The 17,223-nt window shown below is 41.6% G+C and overlaps 1 protein-coding gene across 2 annotated transcripts in view; it reads right to left on the bottom strand.

The window, feature by feature from the left end:
- Positions 1 to 3,172: 3,172 nt before the first annotated feature.
- DPY19L2 (dpy-19 like 2) overlaps positions 3,173 to 17,223 on the bottom strand; it is a 41,444-nt gene continuing 27,393 nt past the window's right edge. The window contains exons 16-22 of one of the 2 annotated variants that reach the window (XM_036429884.2): positions 16,209 to 16,255; positions 15,400 to 15,424; positions 12,456 to 12,575; positions 11,087 to 11,261; positions 8,885 to 8,984; positions 7,625 to 7,750; positions 3,173 to 4,878 (exon numbers count right to left, since the gene is read on the bottom strand). In XM_036429884.2, the coding sequence (XP_036285777.1) occupies positions 4,728 to 4,878; positions 7,625 to 7,750; positions 8,885 to 8,984; positions 11,087 to 11,261; positions 12,456 to 12,575; positions 15,400 to 15,424; positions 16,209 to 16,255 (744 nt within the window). In that variant the 3' untranslated portion in view covers positions 3,173 to 4,727. The remainder of the gene's footprint in view (positions 4,879 to 7,624; positions 7,751 to 8,884; positions 8,985 to 11,086; positions 11,262 to 12,455; positions 12,576 to 15,399; positions 15,425 to 16,208; positions 16,256 to 17,223) is intronic. The other variant, XM_045578643.1, reaches the window with a different exon arrangement.

Below are 17,223 nucleotides of genomic sequence, written 5' to 3'. Positions count from 1 at the left end.
ACCAGCAATCCCGCAGGCTGAGCTACAGTCATATATTTGGGGCTGTGCGCATTTTCTGTCTGCAGCATAATGGCTTCTTACAATTAAAGATATTCCTCATCAGAGAAATAGCACAATAGTAAAAGCTTTCCAAATGGGCATAGCCAACGACTGGTAACAGACTCTGGAAGGCACAGTCGGCCCCTAAAGAATAAACAAATTACTGCGTGGAGAATAGGAGGCCCATCCATCGCACTCAGTGCTGATCCGACTTGAGCAAGAACCACAACAAAAAGAGCAAACGGCAACCTCCAGGGCACGCCTGTTTCATGTGTGCTACATGCATTACCTCATTCCCCCCCCCCCTTAAAACACCACTTTGAGCTGCTAAAGGACAGAGCTCAACCAAGTAGATTTAAAGACCTACATGGACTTTATTAAGCGATTCATGAGTGGAGCAGCATCTGATCCAGCAGGGGCACTCAGCAGGGTTGTGCAAAACGGAAGGGTTTTATAGGGAGAAAGATGGGGCAGAGGAGCTGCTCACTAAAGAGGAGAAAGGATTATTTTTTAGACCATAGCATCTTTCAGGGGGTTTTACTATGCAGATCCCCTCTTCTTCCCACAGGGCACGGAGAGGGCCTGTGTGACAGATTACCTTACTGGTGTTGACCAGGAAAGTCCAGTCTCATTAAGATTCTATTTCTGGGAGAGCATGAGACAATTAGGCCGGCTATTAAACCGAGGCATGGTTATCAAGGACTCGGGCACAAATGAGGCCATTTGGGGCTTGTGGTTTTTCTCTTTAACAGAGGAGTACAGGGGTGGGCAAAAGTAGGTTTGTAGTGCGAGTACACAAAATATTCTTGCATTATTAATTTAGTATTGCATTATTTGTATTACCACTATAAACCTACTTTTGCCCTCACCCCTGTATACCTTTTATATCTCCATTTTGCACGGGAGAAGCTGTTTAAATGTTAAATAAATTGCCCAGCTAGTAAGTGGTAGAGCAGAGATTCAAACCCACTCCTCATCTACAGACTAATATTTTGTATTTGGTCCCCAGAACACCCCAAACAGTGTGTGAGACCTAAAAGACGTGTTGACCCATTTGGGGAATGAATTAAGTATGTAGTAGAAACAGCAAACAACAACCGTCACCCAATGGGACCACCAACCACCCTAGCTTTTTCCCTATGTTTGGACCAGTTCTTTTCCATGTGATCCCTTCATGCAGCATTTACCGAGCACCTACTATGTGCTAGGCTGGCACTGTGCTAAGAGGAGCACAGAAACATGGCATAAACCCTATGTTCAAGTAGCTCATATCTCAATAAGAGATTCCCAAAGCTGAAGAAGCGGTTTTTACAGGATCAAACACCATGGCAGACCACAGAGGGGATGGTCAGGCAGGCTTCCCGGAGAAGGGGACAGCTGAGCCACGAGGTAAAGGTAAAAGCCGGGAGAGGAAGTGAGAGAACAGGTAAGACTTCCACAGGCTGAGGCGACAGAGTGAGCACAGCCAGAAAAGAGGGATGCTGGAGGTTTCAAGCAGTTCCTTGTGGCCCACGTGAGAAATTGGGAGTGTCAATCACCCTGGACAGGAGGAGGGGACCCAAGTGAAAACCTCCTGAGGCGTCAGAGGAAGGAGATGTGGAAGGAATAGTGGAGATGTGATGAGCAGGGCAAGGGAGAACCAGGAATTACTGTTCCGTTACTGCCTGCAGCGACCATCACAACGCTAAAGAAGTGCAGTTAGCACTCTTGAGTTCTCTCTTTCTCTCTGGATTTCTCCCATTTTCTCTTAAAACATGCAAACTAGTCCCCCACTTTTCTGTACCTGTTTCATGACAAGTGTTACATTACACAGCCAGCAGATGGCGCCAAGTCTACATAAAATATTTTGCCCACTAACAGTTTTTATTCTTATTGTTAAATATATTTTTGATTTGAGAGAGGAAGGGAGAAGAGAGCGAGCAACATCAATGATGAGAATCATTGATCAGCTGCCTCTTGTACGCCCCGTACTGGGGATCAAGCCTGCAACTGATGCATTTGCCCTGACCAGGAATCGAACCACAGGGACTCCTGGTTCATAGGTTGATGCTCAACCACTGAGGCATGCCGGTTGGGTCCCACTAACGGTTTTTAGCGGGTATTTCCTTCTATTCATTTTAAAAGAAATTTTTTATAATGCAGTACATTATTTCACTAAGTGTGGGAATAAACAACTGCATTTCAGATTAAGATAGTTTTGCTTTTTACAACCCGGTGAAGAGTCTAACGAAGTCCAACCATCTGTTTACAGTCTCTGGATTTGGCAGGAGTATTCCTATGACCAGCTCCCATGTTTACCATTCCACAGCTGTGCACAGTGTGTACACACGGTACCTTCAGGTGTACAGGTCTGGGCTCTGCTGTTCTCCACGGACTCTCCTCCCTCTGGCAGCTCTGAAACCAGACGAGGATCTGGCACTGCGAGGAAGTGCCAGACCCTCATAGCCACACTGCCCCTCTCCTAGCAGCGGCTGCTGTGAGCAGGTAAAAACGGTCACCTTTTAAAAAAATAAGAACCTCATTTGTATTTTTCTTATAATAGAACCTGGTGTTTGATATACAAAAACTATCAAATACACAGATGTGCTTCATTGCAAAAACAGAATTCTTATCATATGGGGGCTACCATCCAGCTTTCCTGCTGACTGTTGGGAATTCAGAGAGAACCCACCAGGTAATTGACATTCCTGAACTGGCTGTTCAGTGAGCGGGGAGAGGGAGCACAGGGACGAACATCTGTGGAGTCCTTTCACACACTCTTCCTCATCCTCATAATGACCCTTGCCAGGATGTGCTGCGACTTCTGATTTACAGATAAAAAACAGCAGCTCAAAGTCAAGAAACATGGCCTAGCTTAGCACAGAGCCTGGCATTCAGCAAGCGCTCGATAAATACATTTTGAATGAAGTGCCAGGATTCAAACTGGGACCCACCTGGTTACAAAGCCCATACTATTTCCGCCACATATACTGTCTTGTTTGTGAGACTAGGCAACTGTTTTAAAATGGCCAAGAAGTATCATTGCCCAATGTACACCTGGTTAATCAATCCAGGAACCTGCAGTTTCTACCTTCAAGAACCATTTCAGGACGCACACTTGGTCAAGGATGGGGGAAAGGAGAACACACGTAGAGACTCTTCAAGGTTTCTTTTATTTTTTAAACATACATAGCACATGAAAATAACATAAATCCTTATTAACACATTATAGCTACATGGAACATTTCATGAGTTAGTACAACTTGTCCCATTTTGTTGAATTCTGCCAACTTTAAAAAAAGTTTCCTTTGAAAACATCACCCAATGTGTTAATTTCATGAATGTTAGGTCTCTTTTTCTTCTTTGCCCCACACACCAAATTATTTGAAAGAGCTAAAATAAAATACAGCATACTTTCTTAGCTGATTTATATCCTGTAATAAAATATTTACAACTATAAAAGTTGAAAAATAATTTTATTGGCTTTCTTGTATTAATCTCCTACCTACTATATGTGAACTAATCTATGGAAGTAAGTAATTTTGTTACCTCAACTACAGAGGACCAAGAACATAAGAGAATTACAAAAATTCCAAGATGTTAATTTAAAATAGATGCACATTAAAAATACTATAGATGTGGCATACTTAATATCAAGCATAGAGTGTGTTTATGTTTGCATTTAGCAACAATATATTCAAGATCACTACCCCTTTTCAAACCATTATTGTTGGGTAGGTTTTATTTTAGGGAGAGAATTTATAAACCACCGCCTTCCTCATTGCATACCAAAAATAAATGAGGACTTAAAATGTTATTACAAAAGAGGGTGACAAGAACGAAAGATTATGTCCCATGCACTATGCCCTACAAGGTGAAATGCCTTTGCCTCATTCAAGATCTGGAACCTGAAAATCTTATTTGATAAACCTAACTGGATTTTTTTCTGATTATGTCTAACCCCAAATCATGTCATGTACAATAGCAATTTTTATTTTATTTGGATATTAAAAAGAAAAACCACTGGGTCCTAAAGACAGATTAATAACTTGTTAAACTTAGGCTGACAACCAACCAGTGAAAAAAATATTTATCTGGTTGGATAAAGATATTCGAGAAGTTCAAAACATTACAAAGCAAGCTGTTTTTTTAAAAAATGCTTAAGTTGAAATGATAGGAAGTATTAAAGGGAATAGAGACCTTTCCGAAGGCTAGTAAAAGCCGGAAGACACCCCTAATAGCGGCCTGGCTACAAGCAACGTCCCCCAGGGAAGAAGCCGTGGTGTCGGGACCCGAAGTGTCACTTCAGGAACCGCTTCCGTCTATCCACACGGTTTCGAGAGTGAACACCAGTGCATCCTGGGACTAGAGAAAACTGGAAGCAATTCACCTCACTGGATTCAAAAGGACATACATACCTTTGATTTATTAAGTAATTGCTCTTTCACATACAATTTTTTAAAACATTAAGATGTCCACCTGTCCACGCTGTGTGAAACAATTTAATTACTGAAATGACAAGCTTAACAAGGCTGACATTTGATGGGAAACAAAGAAATAATTTGCTCTTTAGTAATCAGAAACACCAGATCGTTGTACTGTCTTCTTTTTGAGGGCCCCTTATTAGAGATGGTGATTTTTATGTATGCAAATAAGCCAAAGCAATTGTGTCCGATGCACTTCTTTGCGCCACGGCAGCCGCGGCCGCCTCAGGCCACCTTCAGCACCCGGTACATGCTGTTCTGGAACACCAGGGTGAAGTAGGGCCTGGGGTCCCTGAGCAAGGTGCTGCACAAGGGCGGCTTGGCTGCATTCGAAGGGTCTTCCAAATCCCAGATCTCAAGCATGCTGCAACCAGGCCTGAAGACAGGGCACAGCAAGCCACGTTAGCAATCCTTCACAGCCAGAGGAAACAGAGACATTAAAACACAGCGCCTACATTTGGAGAGACTAATTTTTCAATAAACTAAAGATTTTAAGGCACCGTTTCAAAAAACATAAGTTCAATATTTAGAGACAAAAAAAAATTCATTGCATTTTCACGTTCCATGTAATCAATATGTTACTGAATCAAATAAAGGATCCATATACATTCAGAATTATATATTTAAAAATTCATTTCCAAAATAAGTGTATTTCATAAATGATATAACCAACCAAACATAAGGCCTGTAAGTACTGGAATGAGGCATTTTTAAAAAGTTAACATAATTCCTGATGAAACTCGTATCCTTGAGTTTAAGGTATGAAAACATAGAACACAAGACAGGGAAGGGAAGCTCTCACACCAGGTTTGTTCCCCTCAACCCGCTCTCATTTTGGTGGCTCCATGAGTGGACAAATGAAGTAGTATTTCTCATTAAACAGTATTTTCCTTAGTTACTTGACTACTGAGTTGCCATATTATGATGATCTCTGAATGAATAATAATCTAGCCTCAGCGAAGGGGAGGGGGAAGGGGAGGGGAAGGGGAGGGGAAGGGGAGGAGGAAGAAGAGGGAGAGGGAAAGGGAGAGGGAGAGGGAGAGAATTCGTGCATGGGTAGGATCCAGCCTGCCTGGCCAGGGGGGAGGGACATGGGCGGTTGGCCGGCCTGTCCTGTCTCCTGGTTGAACTCCTGGTCGAGGGATAATCTGCATATTAGCCTTTTATTATATAGGATATACAGTAAGTAGCCAGATTATTATGCATTCAGAGATCATAATAATCTGGCCACTCAGTGTATATTTGTAATAGCGGTATGGCAGGTTTTGACGGCCATATCCAACATCTGGGCCTATTTAAATCAGTTTCTACCAGCCTTTTCTCTTAGTATTGGTCACACTCTGTTTTTTCTTCTGGTCTGATAAATTTTGGGTTGGAAACTGGACACTAGAGATTACCAATGGTCATGATTCCGGAATCTGCTTTGTTCTTGTGATGACTGTCATCTGTAGTCAATGAACTTGCCTGGGTCCCCAGGCGTGTGCAGCAGGATCTCTGCTCAGGATTTCCAGATTCTAGTGATCATTAATCTGTAAGAATTCTTCATAGAAAGTATATATGTAAGTCCTTTATCAGGTACATATATTGCAGCTGTTTCCTTCCAGTCTGTGACTTGCCTTTTCATTTTCTTTTGAGGAAAGTATTTCAATTTTCATGCATACAGTTAACTTCTGTTTGATGGTTAGTGCTCTGTGTTCTAAGAAATCTTTACAATTGTAGCTTTTACATTTAGTTTTGCAATCTATGTCAAGTTAATTTTTGTGTGTGGTACAGTGTGGGTCATGGAACAATTTTTCTTCTATACAGATATCCAGTTAGATCAGCAACATTTTTTAAAAGACTCCTTTTCATTCAAGTAAAAAATATACTTTTCATATTTCCTTTGTTTCTTTGACCCATAAGTTATTCATACGTTTATTGCCTAGTTTCTATTAAGTACGGATTTACTAGATATCTATTTATTACTGATTTTAATTCAGTTCTGTACAATTTCATACCCTGTAAGCCCACGAGGCTACCTTCACAGCCCAGCATATCTTCCCTTCCCATAACGTTCCACGCCCCTTTAAGAGGACATGTGGTCCCCAGCTGTTCGTCGTAGTGGTCTACACATGCCAACCAGACCAGGGTATCTGATACTGTTTGTTGTTTATATCCTCGCTGGCTTTTTATCTACTTTTCTCTGTAGAGAAAGGAATGTTCCCATTTCCAGCTATGATTGAGGATTTGTTTTTTCTTTTAGTTCTGCATATTTTTACTTGAGTACTTTGAAGTGCTATTTAGATGTATATACATTTATACTTATTATAAATTTTTTGATAAATCAATCCTTTTGTCATTATAAAACACCTATCTCTATGACAATAAGCCTTGTTCTGAAGTCTACTTTGTTTTATAAAATTTCAGCTAATGTGATATGCACACACATGAACATTACGATATTCCCGATTCTTCTTTTGCGAGATGCCAATTCTTCCTAATACATTTACTAGATGTTAAAATGGTATATAAAAATAAGCTACTTAAACTGCTGCACTTAACTTGTTAACACTGTTATAGCCTAATTCCCAATTATCCATAGGATAAATGAACATATTCAATATTGGCTTAATACAACTAAGCACTTCTTAGAACAAGGAGTCTAAAACAGGCTTCAGGTTACCCAGTAAACATTTTTAACTATGATTTTTAGAGATTCAAAATTCATAAATTTAATACTTTAATTAAAAATATTACTATGTCCTTTTAAGCTATGTGAAACTTCTCATAATCTTATAAATTCAATGTAATTCACCTGTAGTAGCAAATGCTAATATCTCCTCTGCTGTAAATTCAAACCTGTATTTCATACATCTACTAATAAAAATTATCATAAAAACAAAAAATATTCATGAAAAAAATGTTTAATATAATCCATTAAAATTTAAAAATCAGGAAACTAAAAATACCCTAATTTTCTGAAATTAAATTCTACTGAAATGATAATTTACTTTCCTACAATAAATAATTTTCAATAAAATATTGTAATAAAATTATTTTAGAATAAAAATTCTTCAAAAATCAGGACTGCTTTAATAAAGTAAAACCATTGTTGCTTAAAAACGTCATAGGATCATACTCACTTAGTTCTCACAACACACCATGCCTCTTCTAGAACGTAGTAATTCACATGTAACTGCAACAATTTATCCCACACTTCTTTTGCAGTTTTTCGACTATATGTGGCATAAACTATTTTTGTCCGGGCCCTTTAAATTTAAAACAGGTTCAAGAAATTTTAATACATGGTAATAGAATAAAGAAATTTTGCTAGCAAATTAAAATGTCAATGCTCATTGGATGGGGCATATTTATATGACTCTCAATAGCAAGAATTATTTGGGGGAGGCAGTTCCCACACTCCTATTCCCCACATGCTAAAACATACAGCAGTTTGAATCTTGCATGTGCTGCTTGTTTATAAACTGGTTTAGGGTCTAGAGTTGGAGAGCAGGATGATCCTTTAGAATATAAAATTTCTTGGGGTAATTCATAAATTACTCTGGCTCATGGAACACATTCCGATAGAGGCTAACTAGAGTGACAACATAGATTTCAGTAGCCAATTCCATCTATAGCAGCTCCGGAAAGCATACGGGTTGAAGCTGAAGGTAGGGGACAGAACACTCACTCAGTGGGTGCCTAGGGTAGCGGTCAAAGTACCTTCACAGAAGGCTGGGAAGCAGGGATGCATACCAAAACATGGTACAATACATGGCTTAGCCCTACCTGGGAGTTTTATTTGCCATTTATGTATTGGGCATTGCTTAGGAGTTCAAGCATTTGGGATGCCCAAACTCCATAGCCAGACATAAAGCTTTTACTAATTTAAAATTTTACCTTTAACAATAGACCAAAAATATATGCAAAGGCAAAGATTACCCTGACAATGATTAAAATAATTTCTGAAAATCAGTTACTTAAGAAAAACATAATTTTCAGATGTCAATGGAAACTTGAGGTCCCAAAACCACTTAGTAAAAGAACACCCTAAATTTTCATAAAAGCATGTAATACAGCAAATTTCACATACTTTTCCTTTTTAAAAAGGCTTGCCATTTGCCCTCAGTAAGGTGGAGAAAGGTTTGTAAGTCAGACGGAGGGGCTGTGAGTCCAGAGCAGGGGCTGGAAGAGTATGGCCAGCTCATCACACACACACACACACACACAGAATAGTCATAAGGATGCGACACATTATGAGGATGAGAGAGAGAGGGAGAGGGAGGGAGGGGAGGGGAGAAAGGGAAGGGGAGAGAGGGGAGGGGGGAGAGGGGGGAGGGGAGAGGGGAGAGAGGAGAGAGAGGAGTTGCAAGTGTGTCTAAACTATCCCACCAGCTGCCAACCTCAGGTCTGCGTCCTCATAATGCGGGTGATTCACGATGGGGCGCAGCGTGGACAGCTTGATACTTGCCATGGTAGGCATGGCGCCCGCAAACACAGCATCTAAGAAACAAGATTGCCTTCCTCAGTGACAGGCCTTGGAGAAAACCGCGAGTTACTCACCCAGCACGTGTGAACCCAAATGAGGAGCAACAATGACCCCGGCACCATTATTCTCTTCATGCGATAGTGACGGACTGTCCGCCGCGAGAACAGCCAGCCTTCGGTAATGTCACCCTGGTGCCGGGATCTGTGCTAAACACTGCTATCGGGGCCAACATTTAATTCACACAACTGTCCACGGTGGGTTCTGTGCGATTCTCAGTCTGTGGACAAGGAAGCTGAGACACAGCAAGGTTAAGCAACCTGCCCAAGACCACACAGCGAGGACGCGTCGGAGTCCCCTCACCACCCCCTCACCTCAGCTTCCCGCAGCACCAGGCACTGTGCTAAGGTAGAAAGAATTGTGGGATTACATATCTTGCTCCAACAATTTAACCAGTAAACTGCCACGATATTTTGAATTTAATTTAAAAAGGCCCACGGCTTGCATCTATAGACGCTTACAGCCTACAAATGGTTAAAATGCCAGGAACTGGTAGGCTCCAGGGCAAGTCTCGTGACTCATTTTTAGAACCACTTGTGTGGGTTGTGGACTGTAGTTCTGAGGACCTGTCAGAGAAATGCCTTGCTTTCTCCCCTTGGATTAGCTTTAAATGTTCATAATTTGTTTCCCATTTGATTTTATAATGTATACCCTTGCAGTAATGGCAGGTATAAATGTATAACCTTTTGTGTAACTCGGGATTCACCAAAGCCCACTACCTGACTTCACTTCCAGTTTCTTCTCTTGGAGACAAAAAGACCAAACACTGACCTGCAGGCACTTCTATATAATAAATCATTGTAAAATTATGAAAAATAGAATCATTTTTAATCAGCACAATAAAATCACCAATAAGAACAGACTTATAAATAACTAAATGTTTACTTTCAAATATAACCAAGCATTCTAAACGTAATTTTGAATTGAAATCTTTTTATATGCCGCTCTGTTGACTGAGTTTGCCAAAAATATTTAAAAATATTTAAGCCAAAGAAGTAGAAATGTGTATGGAATATGGCAAGATTAATAATGAAAAGCTGCCGGGTTAGAGCCGCGGTTCCCCAGGAGTGACTTTGGCTCCTGGGGACAGCGTCACTGCTGGAGACGTGTGGCTGCACGCTGTGGGGGAGGGGCTGTGGGTGTCCGAAGAGAGGCTGATGCTGCACACTCTGCGACGCACAGGACAGTCCCCAGTCAGCAGAGCCTGCCAAGGCCGAGAGGCCCTGGGCTGGAGGCCCCCAAACCCAGGGCCACCAGAGAGACACTACGTAGGTCTGTCCAGCAAAAGCTGGAACCACTGAGGAGAGATCATCAATGACGGAGAAAATAAGAACATGACAGGGAAAGGGTAGGCTATTTTCCTTTAAATATACTGAAGTCTGCCCAGTTGGTTTGACTCAGTGGTTGAGCATCGACCAGGAGGTCACGGTCCGATTCCTGATCAGGGCACATGCTCGGGTTGCTGGCTTGGTTCCCAGTGGGGGGCGTGCAGGAGGCAGCTGATGGACGATTCTTTCATCATTGATGTTTCTATCTCCATCTCTCCTCTTCCTATCTCTGAAATCAATAAAAACATTTTTTATTGTTTTTAATAATGTTTTTATTAATTTCAGAGAGGAAGGGAGAGAGAAAGAGAGAGATACATCAATGATGAGAGAGAACCGTTGATTGGCTGTCTCCTGAACGTCCCCTGCTGGAGATTGAGCCTACAACCCAGGCATGTGCCTTTGTCTGGAATGGAACCTGGGACCCTTCAGTCCACAGGCTGACACTCTATCCTCTGAGCTAAACCAACTAGAGCTATGAACATTATTTTTAAAAGTTACAGCATGGAGCTGTGAACAATCTTTAATTTCTGATGTTAATGAAAAATCTTTTTGACGGTTATCTCAGGGGAATTGAAAGAGGGCACAAAACCACTTTTTGAAAAGCTTTGCTTCAGTGAGTACTGTAAGTAGCCTGCTCGAAGTCTCTGCAGGCATGAATGACTGTATGTGTGGGTGCATTTTTACACGTGTGTGCATAAAACATGCTGTGCGTGTAACTAGCAGGCGCACACCTGGCCTGGTGTTGTATTTGATCCACTCGATCAGTTCCTCCTGAGGCAGATTATTAAACTCTCCCAGGATGCTCCACTGACTGCGCAGGTTGACAAAGCCTTGGAGCGACATGACTGTGAGGAGACCAAAGATGACATTCTCAAAACGAACTTTGTAAAAAAGCCAGCCAAAGAGCTGAAATGAGAGAAACCGTTTGTCATTCATTCTTCATTTCTCTGTAGAATTACAGTATTACTGATGTCCTCTCTTTCCCAGACCACCACCACCCTCCTCCTGCCTTACAAGAAGAGTGCTGTATGGTCAGTAATAAATTCGCCCCCGGCTACTTAAACCACTGGTCGGCAACTGCGCAAGCCACGGTTTGCCACTCTGTTGACTGAGTTTGCCAACCACTGCTGTAAGGCACTACCCTTACCCAGAAGTTTTGACTTCAGGTTAAAGACATTAGTAAATTATTAAAATTTGTATGTGTTTTTCCCGAAGGCAGTGGCCGGCAAACTCATTAGTCAACAGAGCGGCAAACTGCAGCTCTTGAGCCGCATGTGGCTCACGGGCTGCAGTTTGCTGACCCCTGACTTAAACCAAGGTGGATTAGCACTTGAGGATGCCAAGTGCACTAATAACTTACAGAAGTACCATCCCCTACTGTTATAATCAGCAAGTATTTGGAATTATTGGGCCCAGTTACAAAAGGAAGCTAGCTCTCTTCTCTAAAGGAAGGAAGGAAGGAACCACGAATCCTTCCAGTACTGATTTACCCCCAGGGGTTAAGGTCAGCAAATCCCCTATCTGAAGTGTCCTGCGACTCCATACTGCAACTCCTGCCTGCTGCTACGGACATCCTGAGTAATGAGGGGAGGCCCGTGAGCATGGACATGGACATTCCTCCAGGAGCGTCACAAGACGCTCATGATCAAAACTAAGTGAGGAGTTTCTGGAAGCACCTTGGTCTCAACATCCCAGCTGTTTGTCTAGCATCGTGGCTGCAGTGGGGACACCTCCACCGGGATTGCCTGGCCGGCACACAGCGCCAAAGCAATCACTGCATCCTCTCGTGGCCAAAGAGTACCCGGGGCTGGGGCTGATGGGCCAAGACTCTTGCCCGGACCTGAACTCCACCCACAGGGCTTTGTGGGGAGGCCACTGACAGAGGAGAGTGCACCACGTCAGGTGTATTAGAAGTAGCAGCTGACATCTGGGGGCAATTCCCACAGCTGCGTGGAGTTGCCTTTCTCCCTCTCTCAGAAAGCATGACCTAACGCCGAAGGTGTCACTAGTGCTCTGGGGCTGGGTTACCCCGCAGTCAGGGCAACGGCACCGCAGTGGCTACAGCTATCATCACGCAGTCAGACGAGGTGGCCGCCTTACCCGCCAGGAGCATATCAGGGAAGCCATCACACACATGTGCGGAGTCAGAAACAGCTTCAGCCTCATAATTAAGATGGCGAGGGCAGTAAACGCCATCAGCTGCAATGTGTGGAAAATTAGCTGCAGAAACACAAAACAAAAACACGGTAGTGTCACTTCACAGGCTTTTAAATTAATGAAGTATATTAAAACTAGTATGATTCATTAGGATAGAAACTTTTAACTTAGCAAGAAGTCTATTAATATTTATTCCTTTATTCAACGAAGATGAGTTGAATGCCTATTATCTGCCAGGTACTGTTCTGGGTGTTGCAGATTCAATATATCAGTGAGCAATTTCTGCCCTTGTGAGGTTTACGTTTTAGTAAAGAGAAGCAAAGTAAAAATAAATCTATCATACAGTCTTTTAGGAAGTGGTGAGCACGATGGAAGAGAACACGGAGCAAGGGACAGAGACAGGGAGCACCGGGGGCGGGGGGGGGGGGGGGGGATTGCGGCCACAGGGGAGTGGCTGCGAGAGAAGTAGAGCCACCAGGCTGGGCCTCAGGGGAGAAGTGGTGCGTGTGCCAGGACCTGCCCCAGGTGAGCAATGGAGCCAGAGAGAGAGAAATGTGCAGCGCTGCACAAATCCACAGGTCACTTAGACAACAACACACAATACAGCAAAACATAGCCTGGATCACCTTAAAAGCAGAGGGACTATATAAACACATGGAGTCATTAGCCTGACACCCCATTTTGATTAAGATGGAGTTCCACTAAGCAAAGGTCTCAAACGAAACTTTTCTAACAGACATATTCGTTAAAATATTCACCAATCCTGCCCTGGAAAAGCAGAAAGAATTAACGCAACCAGAAGTAAATGGCAACTCAAAATTCATGTTCTAACAGTCAAACACAATGTCAAAGGTAATAAGGTGTTTTCATCTATAAAACTGACAAAGAGTAAATGGACACTAAGTGTTAGGAAGGCTGCTGTGAAGCGCAGTGAAGTAAACTGGCGCCTTTTCCCGAGACTGAGCACATTCATCAAGTCCCCGGAAGAGAGCCCACCCCTCCGACAGAACGTCCCATTCCAGGAGCGGACCCGACGACGACGACGGGAGGAACCAGAGCACAGAAATGTGTCTGCAAGAAAGGCCACTGCAGTGACCTTGCAGCAGCAAAAACAAACACCCTAAGTGACCAAAGAGGAATTACTAAGGCACTGCCCTCCCACAGGCACACGGCCACTCAGAGATCACATAGCGGAGGATTGCTTAATGGCATGAAAAAGGGCTCAGAGTGTTGAACTCTGTACAACAGAATGACATGGATTCTGTGTGTGTGCATGCCTGTGTATGTATACATAACTATATACACATTCATGCGGGGGGGGGGGCGCAGAGGGAGGCAGGGGGTGGGGAAGATGACCTGCAAGAATATATGCCTAAAAGGTAAGAGTTTATTTCTGAATCATAATTTTTCTGTGTTTTCTAGAATATTTAAACATGTCATTTTTATAAGCAGAAATGCATAATTTATATTTAAAACAGAATTGCAAAAACTCTACCAAGAGCTGTTTCTTTCCCTTTTTAAGTAAAGATGTTTAAAAGTGAAATTTGTTACTTCTTTTTTCCTAATTAGGGGACCCAAAGTTGGAATGTGGAACATTTATTTCAAAATCAATCCTTTTTCCTTTTTGTAAAATTCCCCTTTGGGCACAACCAGGAGCCTGTGCAGGGGAAAAGGCAGAACGCTGCGGAATAGTAAGCCTCTAAGAGAGGTGGGTTTTAAGTGCTGTCTGATGAAATATAAAGTGAGGATGTGAAGGCAGAAGTAAAACTTGGAGGAATGTGACATGGCCGATGTACATAAACGCAGTCACACTAGGGGCAGCAGAGTGACGGCTAACGGATGGATGCTGCTCAGCACACTAGGCTCACGTCCTCCTCAGTCCACAGAGCTGGCCACTAACCTCTCTATGTCGTAGTGTCTCTCATCTGAGAAACAGAGATAACAGTCCCGGATTTAACTACTACTAAGTTATGTTAGTGTTTATCTCTCTAACAGGTAGTATCACCTAATTAACAATTTTATTTGCAAAATGGGATTATTATGAGAACTAAATAGCAAGAGTGTGTGGCACATAGTAACTATTCAGGAAAAGAGTAGTTGTCATTGTAAGCTATTCCTACTAACTTCAAACTTAGTTGACCTTTCCTTTAAGACTCATAGTTCTATCAGGAAATCATATGTCCTTTATGTGCCACAAAGTAGTTTAGCACTGAATAAAATGCTGCTTTATCTGTTTCATGTCTCCACTGAAAATCTCTGCACATTTGAGAGGGCAAGAACCCTGCTGTAAAGTCTTTTGTAACGTGTAGCACTGCTAAAGCTTGTTAACTGACCATCCCATCTGTGCGGGGCAGGAGCCCACAGGTAACCATCCTGATGGCTGAACAGGCAAAAAGGTAACGTTTGTTATCGTCAAATGAATGAAAGAATAAAAGTATGGGGGCAATTTAATTTAATTACGCTTCATGGTCATACATCAAGCTTCTAGCTTTCTAATCCTTACTACTATTCAGATTAAACAGAGCAGATTAAAACGAGAGAAGGACCAGCAGTAATTTACCACCACGCCTGAACCACTCAAGCAGTGCTGATGGTTGCCAGCAGCATGGTTTAGACCACATGTGTCAAACACAAGGCCCACGGGCCAAATCCGTCCCGCCAGGCCTTGCAATGTGGCCCGCACCGCGCTGTCATCACTGCACTCCGCTGCGTTTCCATCACAATGACAGTTTATGATTGTTCAGTAAACCATTCAGCCCGTGATTTAGGCTGGATTTTAGATTTTGGCCCCTTCTCTGATTGAGTTCGACACCCCTAGTTTAGACAAACTGGCCTTGAATTAGAATCAAATACACAAGTCTACCAGAGATGAAAATTAAGGCTTTACCTCACCATGTTCAAGGAGCTGTTTTCTGGAATAAAACAAAAATATTCTCTACTTACTAACCGTCCACTTTATGATTACATAAAAATAAACTATTTTTTTTAGATCTTACAATTTTGATTCTCTCTAAATTACTTAAAAGCATAAAAGGAAATAAATATATTAGGTAAATCAGCGATACAAAAGGAATGATTTACAGTCATCCTATTTAAGGTGTCTCTTAAGATAAAATAGGTTTGACTAACTGCTGGAGAGTGTACCTCTGAGCAGGGATAAGAAGAAGACTGTCTATTATATATTCAACCATATACAGTGCATGCAAAACTTTACATAAGCATTGCTGGACTTCAGAACTGTTTTCATTTTTCACAATTATAAACACCATGAACATCCTTCTACATAAAACTGGGAGCATCTCTGAGTACTTCCTTAACATAAATTCCTAGAAGTTACTGGGTAAAGTCTATAAATATTTTTACTTTCAAATTTACTAAATATTCACAGCTATATACTGACTAAATGTTTAGGGCACTCTGTTCAGTGAACACAGAATAAAGAGCACTGATATCGGCTCTATCCTCAGAGAGTTTGTATTAGATTCACACAAGAGTATAAGACTGCCTATTTTTATGTTTTATTAAAAAGACTAGATATTTTAGTTTTACAGCAAAGTTTTACAGGATGTAGAGGCCTCTTAATATGGATTTCTTTAATCATAATGCTTAAGTTTAATGTCCATTAATTTGAAAATGAATGACAGCAAGTCATTTAATAAATATAGCATGATTTAGAAATAACTATGATAGCATTACCTTTGATAAGTGTTTGAAGATAAAACACATAAAACATCACGGAAAGCCTGTGAATAGAATCAATGAAAGTTTTCTAAGAAATTATTTGACATTTAAAATGCTCTCATTCATTATCATAAATACACCCAATATAAAGTTGTTCTTTTTTCATCCTCACCCGAGACTATGCTTTTCCTGACTTTTTTAGAGAGCGAGAGAGTAAAGGGGAAAGAAAGTGAAACATCTATTGGTTGTCTCCCATACCACAACTAGCTATCTAACCTGCAACCTGGGCATGTGCCCTGACTTGGAACTGACTCCCACACCCCCACCTTTCAGTGCATATGAAGTGTTCTTATTGTCCAAGTCATTTGGTTTTTACCAGGTGTCCCAGTTATTGGGGTTGATCAATTCCCCAAGCTGTTGTGGGTTGAGCAATTTTCCAAGTCATTGGAGTTGACCAGTTATCCAAGTCATTAAGGACCTGGATCAGGGGTGAAACTACAGAGATGTGGAGGAGATGCCTTTCTCATTTATAAATTACTCACATTCTATGTGAAAACAAAGGAATGAGAAACATGGGAACTGGAACTACAGAGAGAAGATAATCAATTTGATTCTAAATACCAACAACCAGTTTCAACAGAGCACCCTTGGTAGGAGACAGGGTAGAGAAATCACGTTATTGTTATCTGCCCAAAAGCATAAAATAAATATACTAGAATAGTGACTTAAGGCAAGACAACTTGTAAACCATATAAAACTAGTTCAAAATTGCTAAAACTAAGAACCCACTGTCTTTAACCAGGCTTCCAGATCAACCATTCTGAGACCAAGAAAAACTACCAGTTTAAACATTATTTCTTCTATAGTGATATGTTCTTTGTTATAAAAACAATGAACACATACAGATGGTTTTTTAATGGCTATAAAAATTTCTTCTGTGCATATCTCCAAATGGATCAAAATTTCTTTGAATGAGCTTTATACTTGAAAGATGAAAGCTGTCCTATACTTCATTTTCATAGCATCCGAC

The sequence above is a fragment of the Pipistrellus kuhlii genome, unplaced genomic scaffold (assembly GCF_014108245.1).
Source record: "Pipistrellus kuhlii isolate mPipKuh1 unplaced genomic scaffold, mPipKuh1.p scaffold_m20_p_10, whole genome shotgun sequence".
Taxonomy (NCBI): Eukaryota; Metazoa; Chordata; class Mammalia; order Chiroptera; family Vespertilionidae; genus Pipistrellus; species Pipistrellus kuhlii.
Note: the sequence above shows the minus strand (reverse complement) of the source record. Positions and strands in the feature narration are given on the sequence as shown.